The following is a 20,364-nucleotide window of genomic DNA, read 5'->3' as shown; positions in this document are numbered from 1 at the left end:
TTTTGATATGGCTAAAATGAACTTATATTAGTGGAGAGCTCCAATTCTGTCTTCATATTTAATTGCCAACCTTCCCGGCTCTGTTATTCCAAATTTGATAAGGATCATAAGATCTTAGAGCTGGAAGGTACCTTAATGGTCACCTACTCTAATATCATTTTATAGATGAAGAAAGTATGGCTGGGAGGTTAGGTGACTTGTCCAGGATGACACACAGGCAAATAAGTAGACCTTGAATTCAGGTCCTCTGACTCTAAATGCAGTGCTCTTTCAATAGGGAGACAGAAGACGGCTACTCCCACTCCATTTGAGTTTTGATATTTAATGTTCCCTAAAACCACTCACTTCTGCCAGGAATCCGTAGGACTGCTGTAATGCAATCAAATGCAAAGCTAACTGGCAGATGTTTGTTGAATGTTGCTTACCTTAAACCACCCCTGGCCCATCACAGCAGTGGATACAGACTCCAACCTAGGAATTCACCTAGTCTAGTCCACACCTTTCTGGGATCAATATCCTTCCAAAGAATCCTACCCAGCATGGCTCTGGAGGTAGAAGAGGTAGCTGCGGATTGTTCAGTGTTCTAAGTTCCTCATGGCCGTGCTGGGTACTGTCCCAAAGACAAAAATGTCGTCCTGCCATCATCATAAACTGCAGACAGCTACCAGGAGACAGTCAGTGAAAGCTTTAGCATTTTTAAGTAGTTTACAGCATGCTTTTCTTATATTCCATGAATCCAAGTAGTTTTACCCTAACACATAAATGACTTTGTTCATATCATTCTTCTGCTCAGATTTATGTGTAATGACTCACCATTGCCTACTAAATAAAATATTAAGTCCTGAACCTAGCACATAAGGCTGTCTATAACAGGGGTAGGGTTTAATAAGCAACTCTCCAGGGGGGAAAAATATACACTTTCTTCTAGTTTTAATTTCAGTTAACATTTTTCCATCACTTTGTTAAGTCTAGATAATTAACACAACAATAAACCACAACCTGATTTATATAGCATTTGCCCTTTTAATGCTCACACTGAAAAGTGAACAAAGAGTCAGGCGGATACAAGCTGCCTCCAGCACACCTCTACTTTACAATGTGACCTCACCCTACCTCCCCACTCTTGTCTTTTCTTTCAAATCACTGAACAAAGACAAGACAGTGTCTTGTTCTTATATTGTTCTCTCCCATCTGTTTTCAACTGGAATGGAACTGCATACCTCTGTTGAAATCCCTCCCTCCTTGCCCAATTCAAGCAAAACACCGCCTTCATAAAACCTTCCCTTAACTCTCCCACCATCCCTAAGGTAAAAGTGGTCTTTGCCTAGATCTTGTCTCACCTCATTCACTCATGTCACTGTCAATTCCGTTCCATTCTTCCTCTCCCCCAACCCCCATTAGTTACAAGCTTTCTGAAAGGGTTATGGGTCATAGATATCTTTGTGCAATACCACAACTACTTGTTTATTAAATTGAAATAGATGCAAGGATCCTCATTTACAGATGATGAAACAAATACTGGTTGTGGCTGGCGTATAGAAAGGCATGCAGGTAATGTCAGATAGAGGACTCAGATCTTTTGACTGAGTTCAAGAAGCCTCAGTGGCTTCCTCTTGTGTAAAGGCTAAGATACGATTTCCTTTAGTGTTTAAAGCCCTTCACAATGTGGTCCTAGTGTATCGTCCTAGGATTATCAGACATTACATTACAACCCCTCCTCCCATGTTCTCTATGCCAAGCCAAACTGGTCTATTTACTGTCCCCCTAAATGCTTCACCTCCTGCTTCTGTGTAATGATCTCCTCTTTCACCTCTGCCTTCTAAAGTATAAACTTCTTATAAGTCTCAGCTCCAATGCCACATTCTTCAAGAAGCTTTCCTTAATTTCTGCCAGTTGTTAATGCCCTTCCCTCATCACTGTATATTTTTTTTTAATTTACTTATCTGTAAGCCAACAGAATGGAAATTACCTGAAGGCAGGGACAGCGTCATGGGCCTGGCACATAGTGGACACTTAATAAATCTTTCTTGATTGGTGGAATGAAAAGGCTGCAAATGCTCTTTCCACTACAACATACTGCCTCCTCTGTGGTCTGTTATGGCTTTGACTACCTGATTACAAAGCACCTTTGACAGTTCACCTAGTCCCAACATAGGCAATTTCACACAAAAATTAAATGAAAAATCAGTGCTTTTAGTGTGCACTGAATATTCAACAAGAATTTATCAAATGTTTATGTGCCCAACTATGCTAAACACTTAGGATATAAAGGCAAAAATATAACATATCCACTGAGTTCTGTGTTTCTGTCCTGTAAGACTGCCCTTGTTCCAAGGGCAGGACTTCTAAAAAGCCCAGATGGAAAGCAGAAGAAACTGCTAGTAATGCCCGAATCAGGAGTCTAGGCTCAAATCCCAGCTCTGCTATTGAGTCCTTTCCTCTCTGAGCCTCTGTAAAGTAGTATATAATTAATCACTACCTCATAGAGTCAAAGTAATTTAAATCAACAAAGTATACAAAGCACCTTCACCAGAAAGCCGGGAAGTGGCTGGTGCAAGTATTATTCACATATTACAGATGAGGAAAAGTGGGGCTGAAAGGCCAAGTTAATTGTGCCTTAATCACAAGCCTGGCTACCACTCACAGCTTTGTCTCCTGAGATCCGTCCTCCTATGCTGCCATGTTGGGTGGCAATGCAAGGCAGACCTGCGCTATTTGCTGGGGACCCTTCTTGTAGGGTAAGGGTGCCCGACCTCCAGGAGAATTAAGAGAAAGTAAAAGCAGCTTTGGGGGCAGCTGGGTAGCGAAGTGGATAGAGGCACCGGCCCTGGATTCAGGACGACCTGAGTTCAAATTCGGCCTCAGACACATAACACTAGCTGTGTGATCCTAGGCAAGTCACTAAACCCCATTGCCTAGCCAAAAAAAAAAAAGCAGCTTTGGTCTAAGGGGTCGGGCACAGCAGGAGTCACACGAAGGAAGTTTGAACGTTAGCACGGCAGAGAGTTTCAGGGAGCTCGATCCTGGATCCCTGCGCCCCAGACCTGTCTGCCTCTGACGTCACAAGACGCACCACGGAAGACCCCTAACACTTGCCCCACCTTCGGAGGAGAAAAACCGAAGTCAGACCTGGCACTTGCCCGGCTCGTGAGCAGACCACTGCTCCCAATCAGAATGCGACGGAAACGCAAGGCAGCCCCTCCGCACCCCGAGGTCGTCACGGCGGCCGGCTCCTCCGTCACCGCCCCCGGTCCCTCCGCTCTCCCGGGCGGCCCTTCCCAGCCCGCAGCAGCTCCCGGGGCGGCAGAGAGCGCCCGAACCTGCCCGCACCCAGCCCGGAGACTGAGCGCGTGCCTGTGTCGTCGTGCCGCGGAGCTCGCACCCGGGCTGCGCTTCCGGCCCGCGCTGTGCCAATCACCGGCGGGCCCTCGGGGAGCCGACGCCTGAGAGCCCACTCTCTAGGGAAACTGACACGCTACTGGCTGGAAGAGATGCCAATCCTGAGCGCCTGCCTGGTTACGGGGTGGGGTTGCGCAGGCGCCGAGGGGAACCGTCTCTGCACTGGGTAGGGCGTCCCCGCCTCTGTCGTAGCTGCGTTGTAGTCGTTTCTGCCTGAAGGATGGTAAGTGCCAGAGCCCGGCGGGAGGCAGCCCCAGCCCCAGCCCCAGCCCCAGGCCCCGGTTCTCTCGTGGCCTGCGGCCTGCTGCCTGGCGCCGAAGCCCTTCTCCGTTCGTGCATTCCGCAGCATGCGATTGGGCCTGGAGACTGGCGCTGACAGGGAGGCGGAGGGTGGGAACTAAAGCGCCGGGGCCCGAATGCCGGGGGACCGGAAGTGGCTGCCCCGCCCCGGCTCTGGCTTCTAGAGGCTGAGGGAGTACTGCCTCAGGATGCTCGGGCCGGAGGAGTGCGCTTCGCCGGGTGGCGGCGGGGAACCCTCCCCTCCCGCTTCCCCCCCTGGTCCTGCTACCGCTGAGACTCCTCTCCTTCACTTCCCCCCGCCCCAGTGGCCGCGAAGCTGGGGAGCACAGTCGTGCTGTCCCAGGAAGGCTCGCGGAGGTACCGATGCACCGTCCACCGACGCCCCGGCCTCCACAGCCACTCCTTCCCCAGCATTCCTGAAGGGTGGTCACAGAGCCTTTGCTGCATTTAGCAGGTGTTTAATACATGGTTGTCGCACAGTTTAATTGAATAATCCCAGGACAGGGAACTCACTACCTGAATTCTGTTGTTCGAAGTGATGCTTGTTAAAAGTTTTTCCCGACGTTGGGTGAATGAAATCTGTCTCCTTTCTGCTTATTATCACTTGGTGCTAGAATAAATCACATCCCTCATCCATGTAACACACCTTCAGTTACTTGAAGGCAATCATCATGTTTCCTGCCTGAGTTTTCTCCAGGTTAAGCAGCCCCTTAACAGGCAGTGGATTCCTTTGGCATGGTCCTCTCGTTAAGTTCTTATGGACATTCTCTAAATTGTCACTGCCTTTCCTAAAATTCAATGCCCAAACGCTGTACAAGATGGCCTGATTAGAACAGCAGGACTGTCACCTCTTTTGTACTGGACATTTTTCCCCTCCTGAGGTAGACTGGCTGTGTTAGATCACTTTAGCTTTTTTAGTTGCCTTGTCATACCACTGGACCATTCAGATTTGTAGTCCCAAATCTTTTCTCACATAGTCATATCTTCCCCCTTCTGCAGTTGTACAATTGATTTTTTTTGTATGTAAAGACATTTTACATACAGCCCTATGGGATGCCCCTGGATACCACCAGGATGACAGGAAACCATGGACCAATACATTATTTGTGCTTGCTTCTGCTCTTGCTTTTTCCTCCACCTGTTTCTAGATTCCATTCACTTACTTGCTTTTTTGATACCATTTATTTGTGTCTGGATTCACAGAGCCTCCTAAATCTACTGCCGCCACCCAAAACTTCACCCATTTTCTAGATTTTGCCAGGTCTTTTTGCATTTGCAGAATTTGGCTTGTCCAACTTCCTTATCCTCTTATGTTTGCTCATTGTGCATTTATTGGGTCATGGATCTAATACACTCACCAGGAAATAACTAGATTATGAACTACTTTCCCATCACCAGCCCCTGGGAAGAAAGTGCTTCTCCATGTCCAACCTCACTGAAAGAAAGGAGTGCTTGGGATCAAAAGGTTTTTCTTTGAAGCAAGGCCTCTGAAGTAAAGTTGACTTTCCCTCCTTAGATGGTTTTAGGTTTGACCTCTGTTATGTGTTTACTATTACCCTAGAATAAATATTCAGAGTCCTTGTCACACATTTCTTGTATAGAGTTTTTGTGATGTGTCAGGTCTTCAGGTGCCAGTTAATTAAGTGCATTAAGTCTCAGAGTCTGTCCTCCCTTGCCTTAATGGAGATTTGCTTCCTCGGAAGATGTTTGAATTTTTTGTTTGGGTATTAGATGCTGAGGTTTCCACTTGTTAAATGGTCCTGTCATTTTTCTTCCAGTTCTCCTAAATAAGAGACATGAATGAAGGACACATATTGCCCCCTCCCCCATGCAACAGATATAACATGTTACTGTTATATTTACATGAGTCTTTACAAAAGCTTCCCAGGCACGAACCTGTTTTACATGCCCTATCTTATTTTATCTTTACAACATCCCTGCATGAAATTAGATAGGGTTGGTATTTTCAGCCCATTTTACAGTTGAGAAAAACAAGGCCTAGAATGAACTTCCCTATGTCCTACAGCTAGCAGTAGAGGAGGCAGGGCTCAAGCCAAAATTTTCTGACTCAAAATTCAGGACCCTTTGATAAGACACAGCTTTACCTATATGCATATTAAGTATTTCACACGGTCTGTATTGTACAAATTAAGCTACTTTATTAGAGCTTGGGGGCAAACACAAAAAAGGTGAAAAGAAAGCAGGTCATCCCCAATTTGGAAATAAATTAGTAGATAATAAGTTTGGAACTTCTTATCCCATAGAAACAATGTTGTAAATGTTGGTTAGATTCCTGTTATTGACCCATTATATAGCTGAACCATAACACCAATAATACTGGAGGACCCAACCACTTTTTATAATATTTTTTTTGCCAATAGAATGGAAGCTTCTCAGAGATGGGGACTATTCTTCATTTTCTCTTTGTGTCCCAAAGCCTAGCCCAGTGCCTTGCACGTAGTAGGAAAGAGAAGAGAAGGGAATAAATATTCCTTAAGTACCTCTTCTGTGCCAGGCCCTGTACTGAGACCTTAACAATTATTATCTCATTTGATCCTCTCAACAACTCTGGGAAGTAGATGTTATGAGCTCCATTTTACAGTTGAAGAAACTGAAGCATAAAGAAGTCAAGTGCCTTGCCCAGGGTTGGTCACACATCTAGTAAGTGTCTAGGGTCAGATTTGAACACAGGTCTTCTTGATTCTAGGTCTAGTGTTCTGGACCTCCATAGTAGGTACTTACATGCTTTTTAAATTGAAATGGGAAAAACTGAATATGAGAAAAGATATTCTAAAGAAAAAAAAAAGAAACATCTTTCTCCAACAGTGGGTTTAGGCATTCTCCCTTCTGCTTTGTGTCTAAACCAGGGGTGGGAAACCTGAGGTCTTGAGGCCACATGTGGTCCTCTGGGTCCTCAAGTAGGGCCCTTTGACTGAATCCAAACTTCACAAAACAAATCCCCTTAATAAAAGCATTTGTTCTGTAAAGCTTGGACTCAGTCAACAGGCAGCACCCAAGGACCTAGAAGGCCACATGTGGCCTTGAGGCCAAAGGTTTCCCACCCCAGGAAGCAGTTAAAGGTATAATTAAAGGGCCTCCCTGGACAGCAGAGAGTATCCCAGGTATTTCCACTGGCACTAGGGCAGGGGATGGAGAATTTGCTATTTCTAGCCAATCTTTGATGGGGAGGTAAACACTGAACGTTGAATAGGAGCCCAGTGCAGTTGTTCCTATTTACAGGAAGTTTATAACTTAAGTATCCAAATCCTGTGGACATTAAGTATTCCTCACTCATGGGCAAGAGGTATTTGGAGAGAAGAGTAAGGACTGGAAGAAATAGCATCATTATTCTGCACACCCTTGTCAGCTATGTTAAGAAGTGTCCCCACTAGTGTGAAACGGACCTGCTTCAGGATGGTGAAGATACATTAAGACTGTAATGATAGTCATGGCCTGGTTTGTATTAGGTTTGGACACATTCTACCCTAACAAAGTTCTGTAGTTATGATAGGAGGACTCAGCTGGAGTGGAAACTATAAGAGCATCCCAGGAACTGTTGCAGTGACCCCAGGGCCAACAGTTCCTGGGGAAGTTTAAGGAGGAGTCGGGGAACTGGGTGTAACAAACTAATCTTCTTGTTTTTTCTCTCCTTTTTTTTTTCCATTTGCCAGGCTGAAGTAGAAGAAACCCTAAAACGAATTCAGAGCCAGAAGGGAGTGCAAGGGATCATTGTTGTCAATTCAGAAGGTACTTAGTTCCCCCTCTCTGACCACATAAGAGAACTGCCATTTCTTACAGTTATTGTCACACTTTCATACTCTGATCTTGTTTCATCCTTATGACAGCGCTGCTAAGGGGAGCATAGCTTCTTAACTCTTTTACAGAACAGGAAACTGAGGCTCAGAGGCAGCAAGAGTATAGTGAACAAAACCCTGAACCTGAGTTCCAGTCCTGGGTCTGCCATTCTGTAGTTGAGTGTTCAAGGGCAAATTACCTCCACTCCCCGGAAGTGTTTCCTTATCTATTAAATGATGGAATTGATGATCTTTGACATCCCTTTTAACTCTGACATTCTAGTGTTCTTTGTTTATTCTGTGTGCCAGAAATGTTAGAACAGTTAGAAACTTCCTAAGCTCAAAGTTCTTGAAGGTATTTCCAGGAGAGAGGAGAAAGGCAGAATTATAAAGAGAAAATTGTCACTACATATCTTAGCATTTAGACTTCTTTAGAAACCTTAGCTGGACCCCAGACACCTCCATACAACCTTTGTTTCAGCAAGGGCTTATCTATGCTGAACCCTCTGAGGAAGCTAGAAGATGAATTTAATGTCACCAGGAATCTTACTTCAGACCTAAAAATGTAGCCAACTTAACATCTTGGGATATTGAGTACTGCATTTTCAGGTGCAGTAATAAGGGTGTCTGTTCTAATGCATAGATACAAAGTAACTTCTGTGAACGTTGAAAATTCACCTACATGTTGACTCTTAGAGAATTATAGAATATTACCTTGCAAATTCTTTGATAAAAAGGGTAAGTATCCTATTTCATCTTTGTGTAGAGAGACCTCCAACACCAGGGGAAAGACAGGGTGCACGTGAGTCAGAGAGTGTGAAGACATCACCCTAACTGAACTCTTTCCATGTGATCCTTGAGCTGTGGTCCTGAGCTCTGGGGACCATCTGTACCACTCCCAGCATCAAGCATAGTGCCTTGCAGGGCAGGCAATAGACACTTAGTGAATGTTCGAGGAGTAAGGACTCTTGCTTGAATATGATTTAATCCAGTCCCTCGTTGTATAGAAGATGAAACCAAGGCCTAGAAAAAGAGGAATGACTTGCCCGTGGTCACACAAGGAAACTCACATCTTCTGACTTAGTGCAAGGCTCTTGACAGCACATCCTGCAGCTTGCGATCATGAAGAAATAGTGTGATGCAGCATTAGTGGATGAAACCTCACCATGGTCTGAATTCCCAAAGCATGAGGGAAACGGAGGATTACTGGGGAGGAGTAGTATAGAATAAGCCCTTTTAGAAGTGGCATAAAAATCAAGAAACCTCCAAGCACATCATGGTGGGGATGAGAACATATCAACTCAGTGGTTTGCTTCTGAATCTACCCTCTCCTGTCAGGAACTTTCAACTGCTTCAGACTATCCTTTTAGTTAAGAAACTACTTGTTTTTCAGGTCCTGGTCTGAACTACTTTGGATAAAGCCTTGAAGCATTCTCACAGCTATCATTTTGAAAGTACTGCCGAAAGCTTGGGCACTTTTAGTGGCTTAGCTCTGACAGATCCTGGGACAGAATTGATCAGTATGTCAGATCATTTCCTTAAACCTTCCAAAAAGACAGATGAACCAGACTTAATCTTTTCTCTGCCTCATGGTGAAAATAAAAACAACAATAGATTTGTACAGCTTCTGACAGTTTTCAAAGTCTTTTCAGCTGTTATTTCATTTGATCATCACAAAAACCCTCCTATGGAGGTAGGGTAGGAACTATGCCCATTTTACAGATGAGGAAACTGAAGCCTGAAGAGATTATGTTCTTCCCAAGGGTCACATAGTTAGTTGTTAGGGTTGGAATTCAGTCACATGATTTCTAATGCTCTTTCCATATCCCTGCCAAATTAGCTCCAAGACAGAGAAAGAGAGAAAGAATTTATTAAGCACTTACTGTGTGTCAGGCACTGTATAAGCACTGGGGATACAAATACCAGCAAGCAAGATTGTCTCTGCCCTCAAGAAGATTACATTCTAAAGTGGGGAGACAACATTGGCTGGAGGTAGGAAGGTTAGGGTTGGGGAGTTGAGTAGAAGTCTCAGCCTCCTCCCACTGCCAGAAAGAAGGCAGTTCACCTATGAGAGCCAAAGGCCTCTGGTGGAGATGAATGTCTTAAGTAGAGAAGGCTTGGCATGGAGCATGCTGGGAAGTGTCTTGGGACCCCAACAAGATAAGGTAAAAGTTCACCTCTCAGAGCTAAGGGACCCTGGGAGGAAGGAGGGTCAGCTCTACTCATCTTCCCCTTGATAAATGGATATAATGTTACTGATATGGGGTCATTAGCCATGGCTCCTTTCAAAATAAGCATCTGTCATATTCAGCTTTAAGCTGAACTAACCACTTATGAGTATGTTAGACCCTGTGCTAAGTGCTGGATGTTTGCTCCCTACAGGGGGTGGGGTGGGATGGCAAGTACAATAATTGGGAGGAGGAAGCTGGCTTTTCTTTGTTATTCTTTTTTTTTGGCTAGGCAGTGGGGTTAAGTGACTTGCCCAGGGTCACACAGCTAGTAAGTGTCAAGTGTCTGAGGCCAAATTTGAACTCGGCTCCTCCTGACACCAGGGCCGGTGCTCTATACAATACGCCATGTAGCGGCCCCTTTTCTTTGTTATTCTAAATTCAGGTCCCATCTACAAAAATAATTGTTCAGTTCCACAATCAAGAATAAATATGGTGATGTATCAAAGGATAAATAACCTACTGATTCTGTGTCTTCTGAATTCTTAGTATTTTTTCCACATTTTGTTGGTGCTGCTGTTTCCTGGAGTCTTCATAGTCAGTGTGCATGTTGCTCTGCTCTTTTTCACTTCATGGGATTCTTCTCATATCTCTTCTGACCTTTCTAATGGTGCCACCAGACGCTGCTGTTCATATACTACTACAGTTTGTTGAGCCAGGCTCCAGTCATTTAACACGTGGTTGGTTTCAAGTTTTTTGAGGTAACTTCAGAGAGCTTTTTATCTCTGAAACTGAGACAAAAAGATCCCTTCCACAAAGAAAGGGGCTCATTTAAAAGGTAATCCTTATTGGACTCGCTAAGTGAGTTGACTTTTAAATGGGTGACCCTGTTTATACCATCAAACTCTCAAGATTATAAAAATTAATCTCCCATTTGATTGTATGGCACAAGCACAAATGGCCGTTTCCACAAGTCATGGGAATGAGGAAGAAGCAGAAGGGCTTGCATTGATTTTTCTCACTTCACCTGTCCTTGGCCCAGGCATTCCAATCAAAAGCACCATGGACAACTCCACCACCGTGCAGTATGCCAATCTGATGCACAGCTTCATCTTGAAGGCTCGGGGCACTGTGCGAGACATCGACCCCCAGAACGATCTCACATTCCTCCGCATTCGCTCCAAGAAAAATGAGATCATGGTTGCTCCAGGTAAGAGTCTCATTGCCCGAATCTTGGAGCAGTTCTTAGGATTTCATTGGGCGTGTCAGAAAGAAACTTCCTTCGATGACACTGTAGGGCATAGGATGAAGGAATTCGAGGGCCTGCAGAGATGATGGTGTTATACGCCCTCATTGTATGGATGGAGAACCTGAGGCTCAGAGAATGTTCGGTGTCTTACCCAAGGTCCCACAGGGCATTTGTGGCAGTCAGGACTGGATTTCAGCTCTCGTGATTCCCAGTGGAGCAGTGCTCTGCCTGAGACTGCACAGCCACTGTTTAACCAAAGCACTTGTCTTCTCCAGAGCTGATGTTCATCTGTTCATATTACCAGGGAAATGGGTACTTCCATTTCTTTCTTCCATACCTCGTGTTTTAGACTTCTAGAGGTGAAAAGGATCCTAAAATTCATCTAGTCCAGCCTTCTTCTAGTCCAGTCCCCTCAGGGTTAGTAGCTGCAGACACTGACCTGCACTGTCTAGATTGGGTCTCTTTCTCGTCACAGTAAGGAAACTGTTCTTGCTAGTTTACACCAGTGGTGTCCCTCTCAAATAGAAGTTAACATAACCTGTGCTGGGTTGTATTTTTATTTATTTTGTTAAACATTTCCCAGTGACATTTTAATCTGGTTGGAGTTTTGAGATTGATACCTTTGGTCTACACTGCTAGTGAGGGAGTTGTGAGCCAGATCAGTATAGCATACTTTGTCAAATGATATCATACATAAACTCTAACAAATAGTTTACTTTGGAGTACCTACTAAGTGTGACATTTCAGAAGTTCGAGGGACGTAGTTTCTATATAATTAATCGTTTTATTAATAGTGCTAGCATATTATTAATAAAAGAGATGGTCATTTGGCCTACTCTCTTACCCCGAAAATGAATCATAGCTGAGGTTTCACCGTTTATATGCCTTTGGAAGAGTGAGTGTTCCTGAGGATAGCTGTCAGCTCTGATTGGTTAACAGTTAATGAGGTAGATTTATTCTAATGAGGCGCTGGGGAATGTGACTTTGATTAATTCAGTCTTACTCCCAGACCACCCCCAGGCTCTAGGAATCTAGACAAAGGATCTATATCCCCTACCCTAGCCTGAGTAGAACACAGTGGGCCAATTTCACTTTAGATTAAATTTCTTGTAAAGTTGGGTGGGGTAGCAATACCCAGATTGAGAAGAATTAATCATATCTATTATTCAAAGTCCTGTCCTTCCAAGGCTGAGTGGTCAAATGAAGACTTTAAAAAAGGGGCAAACTCTGGCTCTCCCCAAATCATAATTTCTATCATAAGTACAGAAAGAGGAACAAGCACTATATTTCAGTCAATCGGCATGAATTTATTAAGCATCAGTTGTGTGTTCTGCACTATATCGGGTGCTAGGGCCACCAGCACAGAAGTGACATAGACGCTTCCCTGGAGAGAAGCTCTAGGAAGTCTGTACAAGATATACCAAACAAATACAAAGGACAGATTCTCGGGCAGGAGGGCTGACCTTGGTCAGATCAAACTTGCTCCTGTGCTGTAATCTGGATGAAGAGGCCAAGTTTTTTAAGGTTGAGATGCCATTACATGCTGTCTTCATTTCAATAAACTTTTAGTAAAGATTTACTATATGAGAGGCCCTGGGTTCAGCACTGGAGATTCAGACTGAGATGAGTAAGACCCTGTCCTTTGCCTTCCAGGAACTTAGGAGTCCATACAACTTGTGACAGCCTGTTCCTCTCCTTTGGTGTAAAGGATGTCTGTATCTTCTACCACACACATACCCCCACACAAACAATCCTGCCTCCAGTCCGGGCAAATGTCTATTTCCAAGGTTGCCTTAGAAGCATACTATAGGTGCCAGTGTCTGAAACGAAGATGTTTCAAACCAGAATTTGAATCTCCCTATTCTTTAATCAGTAACTTAGATAAGGGCAAAAATAGCATCTTTATCAAATTTGCAGATGACTCAAATCAAGGGTAGAGGATGGATAGCTAATATATTGGATGACAGAAACAGGATTTTAAAAGGTATTGGTGATTTTATGTTGAGTTGAATTGAATAAGAAGATTCTTAATAGGGATGAATGTGAGGTCTGACCCTTGGATTTCAAGAATTAACCTCACAAGTACAAGATGGAGGGAGGCTTGGTTAGGTAGCGTTTCATTTGAAAAAGATCTGTGGCTTTAGCGGACCACGAGAGGACCACACACATATGAGTGTATAGGATGATATGGTATCCAAGAGGGCTATGGCAGTGTTCGCCAGCATAAAGAGAGGGGTCATATTCAGGAATAAAGCAGCAAGAGCCCTGAATCGACTTGGGCTCCCACCTGCCCCAGGGAAGAGGAACTGGGCAATGGGTTGCCTTGGAAGGTAGTGGATCCCCCCCTTCCTGAGCGAAGGCTAATGACTTGTTGGGTCTGCTGTAGAGGAAATTATTTTTCAAGTGGGGGTTGGCCTGGATAAGCCCTGAGGTCCCTTCTCATTCTGACTTTCCAGTCCCGTCACTCCTGTGACACTGAGGCTTAGGGAAAAGGAAGTACTTGTCCAAGGCCACACAACAAATTTGTGGCAGAGCCTGGACTTGGAGTCTGGAATCAGTCTGTTTGTGACATATGTCTTTTCTTCTTTTTGCAGATAAAGATTACTTCCTGATTGTGATCCAAAATCCAACAGAATAATTTGCCATATTCGAGGTGTGATTTTTTTTTCTTTAATTTAATAGTCTCCCTGAAAGAAAGCCTTACTGTTGATTCCTTCTCACCACTGAATGGCATGTGGAAAACAAAATTATGATATCAGACTGGATTTACAGAGATCATGTGACCCAGGTGGGGGGGGTGGGGGGGCAGATTGATTTTCTTAACCTTTGATCCACCTTGAATTTTGGGAGGCTACCTTCAGCCACCAGGAAGAAAGCCCCTTGGAGACAAGCTTAATGGCCAGGGCTGGTGCCCACGCCTAAGGCCTGAACTCCCCTCTGGCCCGCTGCCCCGCCCCGCCTCCCCCCCCAATCTGGGCTCTGGGCTTCTGATTTTAATTTTGTTGCTATTTTGAAAGGCTGTCTAACTAAAAATAACTGTAATGATTATTCTTTTGTTGTATCTTTACATGCCCTGTGGGAAGGTCTCCTCATGAGTTATTTTTTAGGGTGGGGGTAGGGGTCTGGAATCTGGATCTGTAAGGACAAGACAGGCAGCAGGAGATATGGTGGAAGGAACATTGGGGTCAGAGAGCCTGAGTTCTTTGTGGTCTTGGGCAAGTCACTTCCCTTCTTTTGATCTTAGTTTCTTTTGTAAAATGAGAAGGTTGGCTTAGGTAACCTTCAGGGGTCCTTCATCTCTAAATCTGTGATCTCATGCCCTGGTAGAGGAGTCAGCCTGTGAATTCAGTGGCAGCTAGGGAGGGGGCTGCTGAATGGGGGGCCTCTCCCGGGGATTTGAAGGGGACACATCCAATGGACAGGTCCTGGTGTGGACGTGAAGCCGTCAGTCTCTACCTTGCAGCCACATTCAGTGGGTCTGGGGGCACTTGGGGCCCCACTGGGGATTGCTCTTGTTCTGGCACAGAGGCTGACTAGGTTCCAGAGGCCCATAGTAGTAGAGCAGAGGAGGAACCTGCAGAGGGTTTGGGAAATGGCCCAGAAAGATGAGGGGAGTGTGAAGGGATGGCCCAAGGTCCAGGAGGAAAGCCTGTAGAAGAAGCATGATCAGCTCTACCTCAACTTAGAAGAGACTTTATACGAGCATTTCTGCTGCACTTTCCATGTTCAGGAAAAGGAGGTCAAGAGGAAAATTAACTGATATTGTAAGGCCCTGGGAGATTCCCTACAAGGAAAGATTCCTTTGGGTCCTTTGAGATGCTATTGAGCAATTAAAGGGTTATTCACTGAGTACTCACTGTGTGGGAACTGGTGTTGCATCGTGCAGAATAACCTGTGAGGAAAACCTGGATTCAGGTCCTGCCTCATATGTACTGACCGTGGGTAGAGATCACTTAACCTCTCACTGCCCCAGGAAACAGACTGGATGTTACAGAGATGCTATTTATTCCTTACTGGGAGCAACCTACACTTTGTAAAATCATAGGTGCAGAGCACTGTGGGGGCACAAAACAGTGAAGACTCATCGAGCTCAGAAGAGTACCTCTGAGAGGAGTAGAGTGGAGTGTGAGGCTCACTGAAGGCCTTATGGTCAAGGTAGCCTTATGGTCAAGTTGAACCTTGAAGAAAATTTCAGGTGATAGAGCAGGGCTAACATAATCCTGGAAAGGTAGTTTGGACTCTGAGAATAGAGGTCCCTAAATTCTGAGGATGATGTACTTTGTCCTGGGGCCTTGAGGAGCTGTTGAAGGCTTTTGAGAAGGGGATGGAGGGATTGATAGCTTCTAAGGATTGGGTGGGAAGAGACCAGGTAAGTGGACCACATAAGAAGCTATTTTGCAGAGAAAGTGATTTTAGACATTTTCTGAAGATTTTCAGCTATAAGGCTTCGATATTAAAAGGGGTTTTTGGGTTAACCCCTGTTTACCAGAGAATTACTTTTTCTGGAACAGCCTATTTTCCCTTTCTCAGAAAGGTCACATGAAATAAGGTGTTTGTGTGGCATGAGGGTGCAGACATCACCTTTAACTAGCACCTGGCATGTGAGTGCCAACACCAATTCCCAATGCTTCAGGAGTAGAGGAGGATAGTGAGGCCCAGGCAGCCTTGAGGCCTGACATACACTGGGTGATTTCCTGCCTTCATAAAAGGATACGGACCCTGGCACTGGGGGTAGGGTAGGGCTCTGTGATGGCCCTTCCAGCCTACTTCTGCCATCTCCAGCTGCCTCAATCTTTTACCTCCCCCAGTGCGAAGTCTTGTAGCTCAGCTACTATAGCCTGAGTGTAGGAGAGATTCCCTGGACACTAGGTACCAGGCTCCCTTCCATTCTTCCCTGACGAAAAGTATCCACGGCCACTTTTGAGCTCCATACAGGAGATGAGGCCCTGCGTTAGGTGAGAACATAAACTAAGCTCTCTGGCTACCCTAGTCACGCACCGTGGTACTGCTGTCTGTGTCACAATATAGGCTTGCTGGAGAAACTTTCTTATCCCAGGGTCGCAACGTTAAGAGATCTGGCAGGCTTTTGTGTGTCAGTGACAGAGCCTTAGTTCAAATTGCTTCTTCAAAGTTGGTTATCATCAACTTAATCCTTGTGTGTTTTTTGCAAAACATTTCAATAATTCTCCCCAGTCAATACGAGCAGAATTCATTTTGTCAGGCCCATGTTGTGTGCAGAACACTTATGAGGCACTGAGTAGAAGCCAGAACTGACATCCCTACCATAAGCCAAAAAAGGAAGCAACTCTATAGAATCCTAGAGGCTGAAAAACTGCTTTTACAAAGGAAACCAAACCCCTTAGAAGCAGGACCAGGACTGGGACCCAGGCTTTTATTAAGTTTTAAAAAAATGCCTTTTAATTTAATTTAAATAAGAGAATGGGGGGCCGTCTGAAGTTCTGGTGAGAGAGCGACCTGCGAACAGGAGCAATGAACATGGAGGAGCAGGGAAAGTTGTTGCCTCCGAGTTCCGAACCTCCCGCTGGTGACACGAGTCAGAACCATGTGCCAACATGAGCTACAAGAGACCTTGCGGACCACCTAGTCCAACTCCCTTATTTCACAGGTGGGGAAACTGAGGCCCAGAAAAGTCCTGTGAGTTACCCAACGTGAGTTGGGAGTGAGGTATATTGGAAAGAGCCAGAAGGCTGGCTTTCTAGGCTCTGCTTTGCCACTGCTAAGTCACCGTGTGCCCTGGGGTAGGGCCCCGGCATCTGCTTCCTCCACCGAACTAGATGGGCCCCAAGTCCTGTCACCGGAGACACCTCATCCTGGCCGATTCCCTGCACGAAACCAAAGCTGTGTCTGCTGGGGAGTGCAAGACCGAAGGGGCCCCGGGGGGACGCGGGGGCTCAGCTTACAAAGTCCGGCCTGCACATTCGGCCGCCTGCCGCAGGACAGCCAGCACCTCCGGCTGCGGGCCTTGTGCTTACTGCTGCCTGTCCAGCCAGCGGCTGAAGGCCCGAGAGGGCGGGGCATGTGACGTCGCGGCCAAGCGCCGACTTGTGTGGCTATCTGTTGTCATGGCAGCGACCGGGAAGGCCATGTCTCCTTGGGAGCCACGCCTCCTCAGTTGTCCATTCCTGGCCAGAGCTGCCTTTGCGTCACGGGGTCAAGTGAGCGGATGGGGTGGCTTTTTCGTCGGCCCAATAGCAGGGCAGGGCCAGCCTCCCCCTTTAAGGAATGTTGTGAAGTGACGTCACCGAACCGAGTTACCATCTCCTCCGGGCAGCAGCTGCTCGGGTTTGAGAACCAGAAGGAGCCCGAGCGCGCGGCAGAGAACCCGGAGCAGCAGCGGTGACACCCGGATCCCTGGCCCTGAACTTCCCACCCCACCCCACCCCACCCCTGCCCGACCCAGGACCCCGGCGCGATGCCCTCCGACCGGCCCTTCAAGCAGCGGCGAAGCTTCGGTGAGGCCGGGCCGGGGCGGGGTAGGGGTGGGGGGTGGAAGCGTCCGATCGGACCCTGCGGGGCGTCCCGGGACCTGCAGGGGTGGGAAGCCGACGGCCGCTGATGTCATGGGCACGCGTGGCGTCACGCAGATACCTACAGGGTCTGGGTACAGGAGGGTAATTCCGGGGTCGCCCCCACCTCCATTGCGAGAGCTCCGGGGCTGGGCGGGAGGGGGGAGGGCGGCCTCCCGGACTAGTCCTCCTTCCCCCACCCGGGTTTGCCCTTTAAGGGGCTTGGGGGGAGGAGACAGACGAGGCCCCTCCCTCGCAGCCCGGGCGTGTTTATTCCGAGTGTCCAGGGCGGGGGGGAGGAGGCTGGCTCCGGGCCAGGGGAGAGCCTGGGCTGCGTCTGAGGGTCGCCGGCTCTCCCTGCCCCACCCCAGCCCGGCCATCGGAAGCTGCGTTTCCCAGGCAAGGGGAACCCTGGACCCCTGCCTGGATCATCTGAGTCTGTGCATGGGGTTTGGGTGGGTGGGGAAGAGGTCTCTTGGGTAGCCTGAGTGTCCCTGTTCGGGGGCGGGTGTAAGCAGACGAGCGTCTGTCTGAGGGGTGGGGGCGGGTGCGCGTGGTCGGAGGGGCTCCCCGGGGCCGGGTCCAGGTCGGGATAGCGAAGGCTGGGGCGGAGGGGCGGCGGTGGACGTGTGGGCGGCAGGCCGGGTCACCCGGAAGCCGCCGCCTCCTTGTTTACCCTTCGTGGCTCCCACAGTCCAGGGAGCCCAGAAACAGCTGCAGCAGTGAGGGTGGGTCTCTCCCGGTCCAGGCCCCTTGCTTCGGGTCACACGGGCCAGAGCCTCACTGCCTCCTGTCTTCCCAGCCGACAGATGCAAGGAAGTGCAGCAGATCCGCGAGCAGCACCCCAGTAAGATCCCGGTGAGTGCCGGGGTCCGGGCCGCCTGCACGTGCCTGTGGCTCCTGCCCTGCTCCTGCCTCCTCTTACTCATCCTTCTTCGCGTAGGTGATCATCGAGCGATACAAAGGGGAAAAACAGCTGCCTGTCCTGGACAAGACCAAGTTCCTGGTCCCTGACCATGTGAACATGAGTGAATTAGTGAAGATCATCCGGTGAGTGAGGCACACCCCACTCCCACCCCTCCATCCCACCCACCTTCCGTTGACCTGGGCTGGAAAGAGTCCAACTCCGGGCAGTGCTGCATAGGTAGGACAGTCCAGCCATGGAAGCTAGTGCCATTCATTAACAGAGGTAGTGTCCAGGATGAAGGGGGGGAAGGGGGAGGAAATTCGGTTCTCTGGCCTGGTCAGCTGACATCTAGAATACAGCATTCGATTGTGGGACCATGTTTGAGGGGCACTGACAAACTCAAACAAATCCACAGGAGAGTGTCTAGGATGGAAACGAATTAGAATTTATGCTTTATGAGGATTGAAGGAACTGAGTTTGTTTATGTTTTAGCCTGTAGATGTTAGGGAAGACATGATAGCTGTCTTCAAGTATTTGAAGAGCTGCTGCTGGGTGGAAGAGGGATTAGCCCTGGGCCTCAGAGGGTGGAAGCCAGGAGGTTGGAATCAGGATGTGGAAAGAAGCAGGAGGCAGTTGTTGGATCAGCAGAAACTCTGAAACCCCAAACCATCCAGGGAGAGGCAGGAGGACCCTGGGACCTCAAACAGGGCAGGGTGGGTGGATGACTCTTCTTAGAGATGCTGTCAAGGAGATTCATACATGGGGAAAGGGGTTGGACTAGAGAGCTCGGAGATTCCTTCCACCTCAGGTGTCAGGGCCCAGAGCTGGGAGTTGGGGGTCTTGTTGCCCTTCCAATGGACTCCCCTTATCCCCCTCTCCATATGCAGCCGCAGACTCCAACTTAACCCCACTCAGGCCTTCTTCCTGCTGGTGAACCAGCACAGCATGGTGAGCGTCTCCACACCCATCTCAGAGATCTACGAGCAGGAGAAGGATGAAGATGGCTTCCTCTACATGGTTTATGCCTCCCAGGAGACCTTTGGCTACTGAGCAGAAAGGGGCAGGGAGTATCCTGGCCCTGGGAAGATAGCAGCTGGGGAGGGGGCAGCCTAGCCCCCTACTCCAGAACTATAAAGCTGCCTCTACCCCCTTTCTGGGCCCGTTCCCCAGGACCCAAAGCAGGAGTGGTTGGCTTAGATCAATGCCAAACTAAGGACTTTGCCCACCCAGGGCTGGAGCAGAACAGAAGACATCCTGTGTCAACAAGGAATTTTCATCTACCCCAACTCTGTACACATATCAACTCTCGGTGCTACCCCCAGATGCTAGAGCCTTGGGGGCCGCTCTGTCTGTCTGTGTGTCTGTAGAGGGGGGGATGAGAATATAGATATATAGAATATAGAGGCTGCCCCCTCCCAGTTTTGGAAATGGGGGGGAGGGGGTGGGCACCTGTGGGCCTTGGCCCTACCTTGGCTCTGGTCTTTTTTTTTTTTTTTAGGCACCTGTCCCTCCCATCTTTATTGCATGCAGTTGGGACCCATCCCGTGCTGGCAGCCACTTCAAGGACTGGGCTTTCCCCTTGTGACCACAACCCTGCCTGCTCTTCCTTCCATGTTATGTACCACAGCGTCCTGGAGAACCAGCCTATTTGAGCTCCCGTTACTCTGTATAAATAAAGAGAAATTCAAGTCCTACCCAGCTCTGGGCCAGTGTTCCCTCTCTGCCTCCACAGCGACACAGCCTGGTCCTTCTGGACACTAAATGCAGATAAGATGCTGGGCCCTTTCCCTCCTCCAGAGCTGCAGGCACAAAGTGACTGACCCAGCCGACTTCCTGGCCTAAGATGTAACTTTTGCCTGGCTGCTGTATCTCCAGCATCCCTCAGGCTGGTATTCACATGCCTCTTCTGCAGGCAGGGAACTTGATTTCCATGTCCAAATATGTGTCCTTCAGAATACATCCTTGTTACTCCAAGACAGGACTCTTCTCAGTGCCACATGAGAAACCCTATCTCATTATC

At 47.7% G+C, this 20,364-nt stretch overlaps 2 protein-coding genes across 2 annotated transcripts; both read left to right on the top strand.

Annotated features, from left to right (window-relative positions):
• Positions 1–3,515: 3,515 nt before the first annotated feature.
• On the top strand, positions 3,516–13,958 carry DYNLRB1 (dynein light chain roadblock-type 1). Its single transcript, XM_020998865.2, has 4 exons — positions 3,516–3,622; positions 7,371–7,446; positions 10,704–10,871; positions 13,505–13,958. Exons 1-4 carry the CDS (start codon positions 3,620–3,622, stop codon positions 13,546–13,548), a joined length of 291 nt encoding a protein of 96 aa, XP_020854524.1. The 5' UTR covers positions 3,516–3,619; the 3' UTR covers positions 13,549–13,958.
• Positions 13,959–17,191: 3,233 nt separating this feature from the next.
• MAP1LC3A (microtubule associated protein 1 light chain 3 alpha) lies at positions 17,192–20,042 on the top strand. Its single transcript, XM_020998864.2, has 4 exons — positions 17,192–17,383; positions 18,240–18,295; positions 18,381–18,487; positions 19,232–20,042. Exons 1-4 carry the CDS (start codon positions 17,344–17,346, stop codon positions 19,392–19,394), a joined length of 366 nt encoding a protein of 121 aa, XP_020854523.1. The 5' UTR covers positions 17,192–17,343; the 3' UTR covers positions 19,395–20,042.
• Positions 20,043–20,364: the final 322 nt, after the last annotated feature.

This window comes from Phascolarctos cinereus, unplaced genomic scaffold, assembly GCF_003287225.1.
Source record: "Phascolarctos cinereus isolate Bilbo 61053 unplaced genomic scaffold, phaCin_HiC Scaffold_2;HRSCAF=192, whole genome shotgun sequence".
Taxonomy (NCBI): domain Eukaryota; kingdom Metazoa; phylum Chordata; class Mammalia; order Diprotodontia; family Phascolarctidae; genus Phascolarctos; species Phascolarctos cinereus.
The sequence above is the reverse complement of the archived record's forward strand: the minus strand, read 5'-3'. Positions and strand labels throughout refer to the sequence as shown.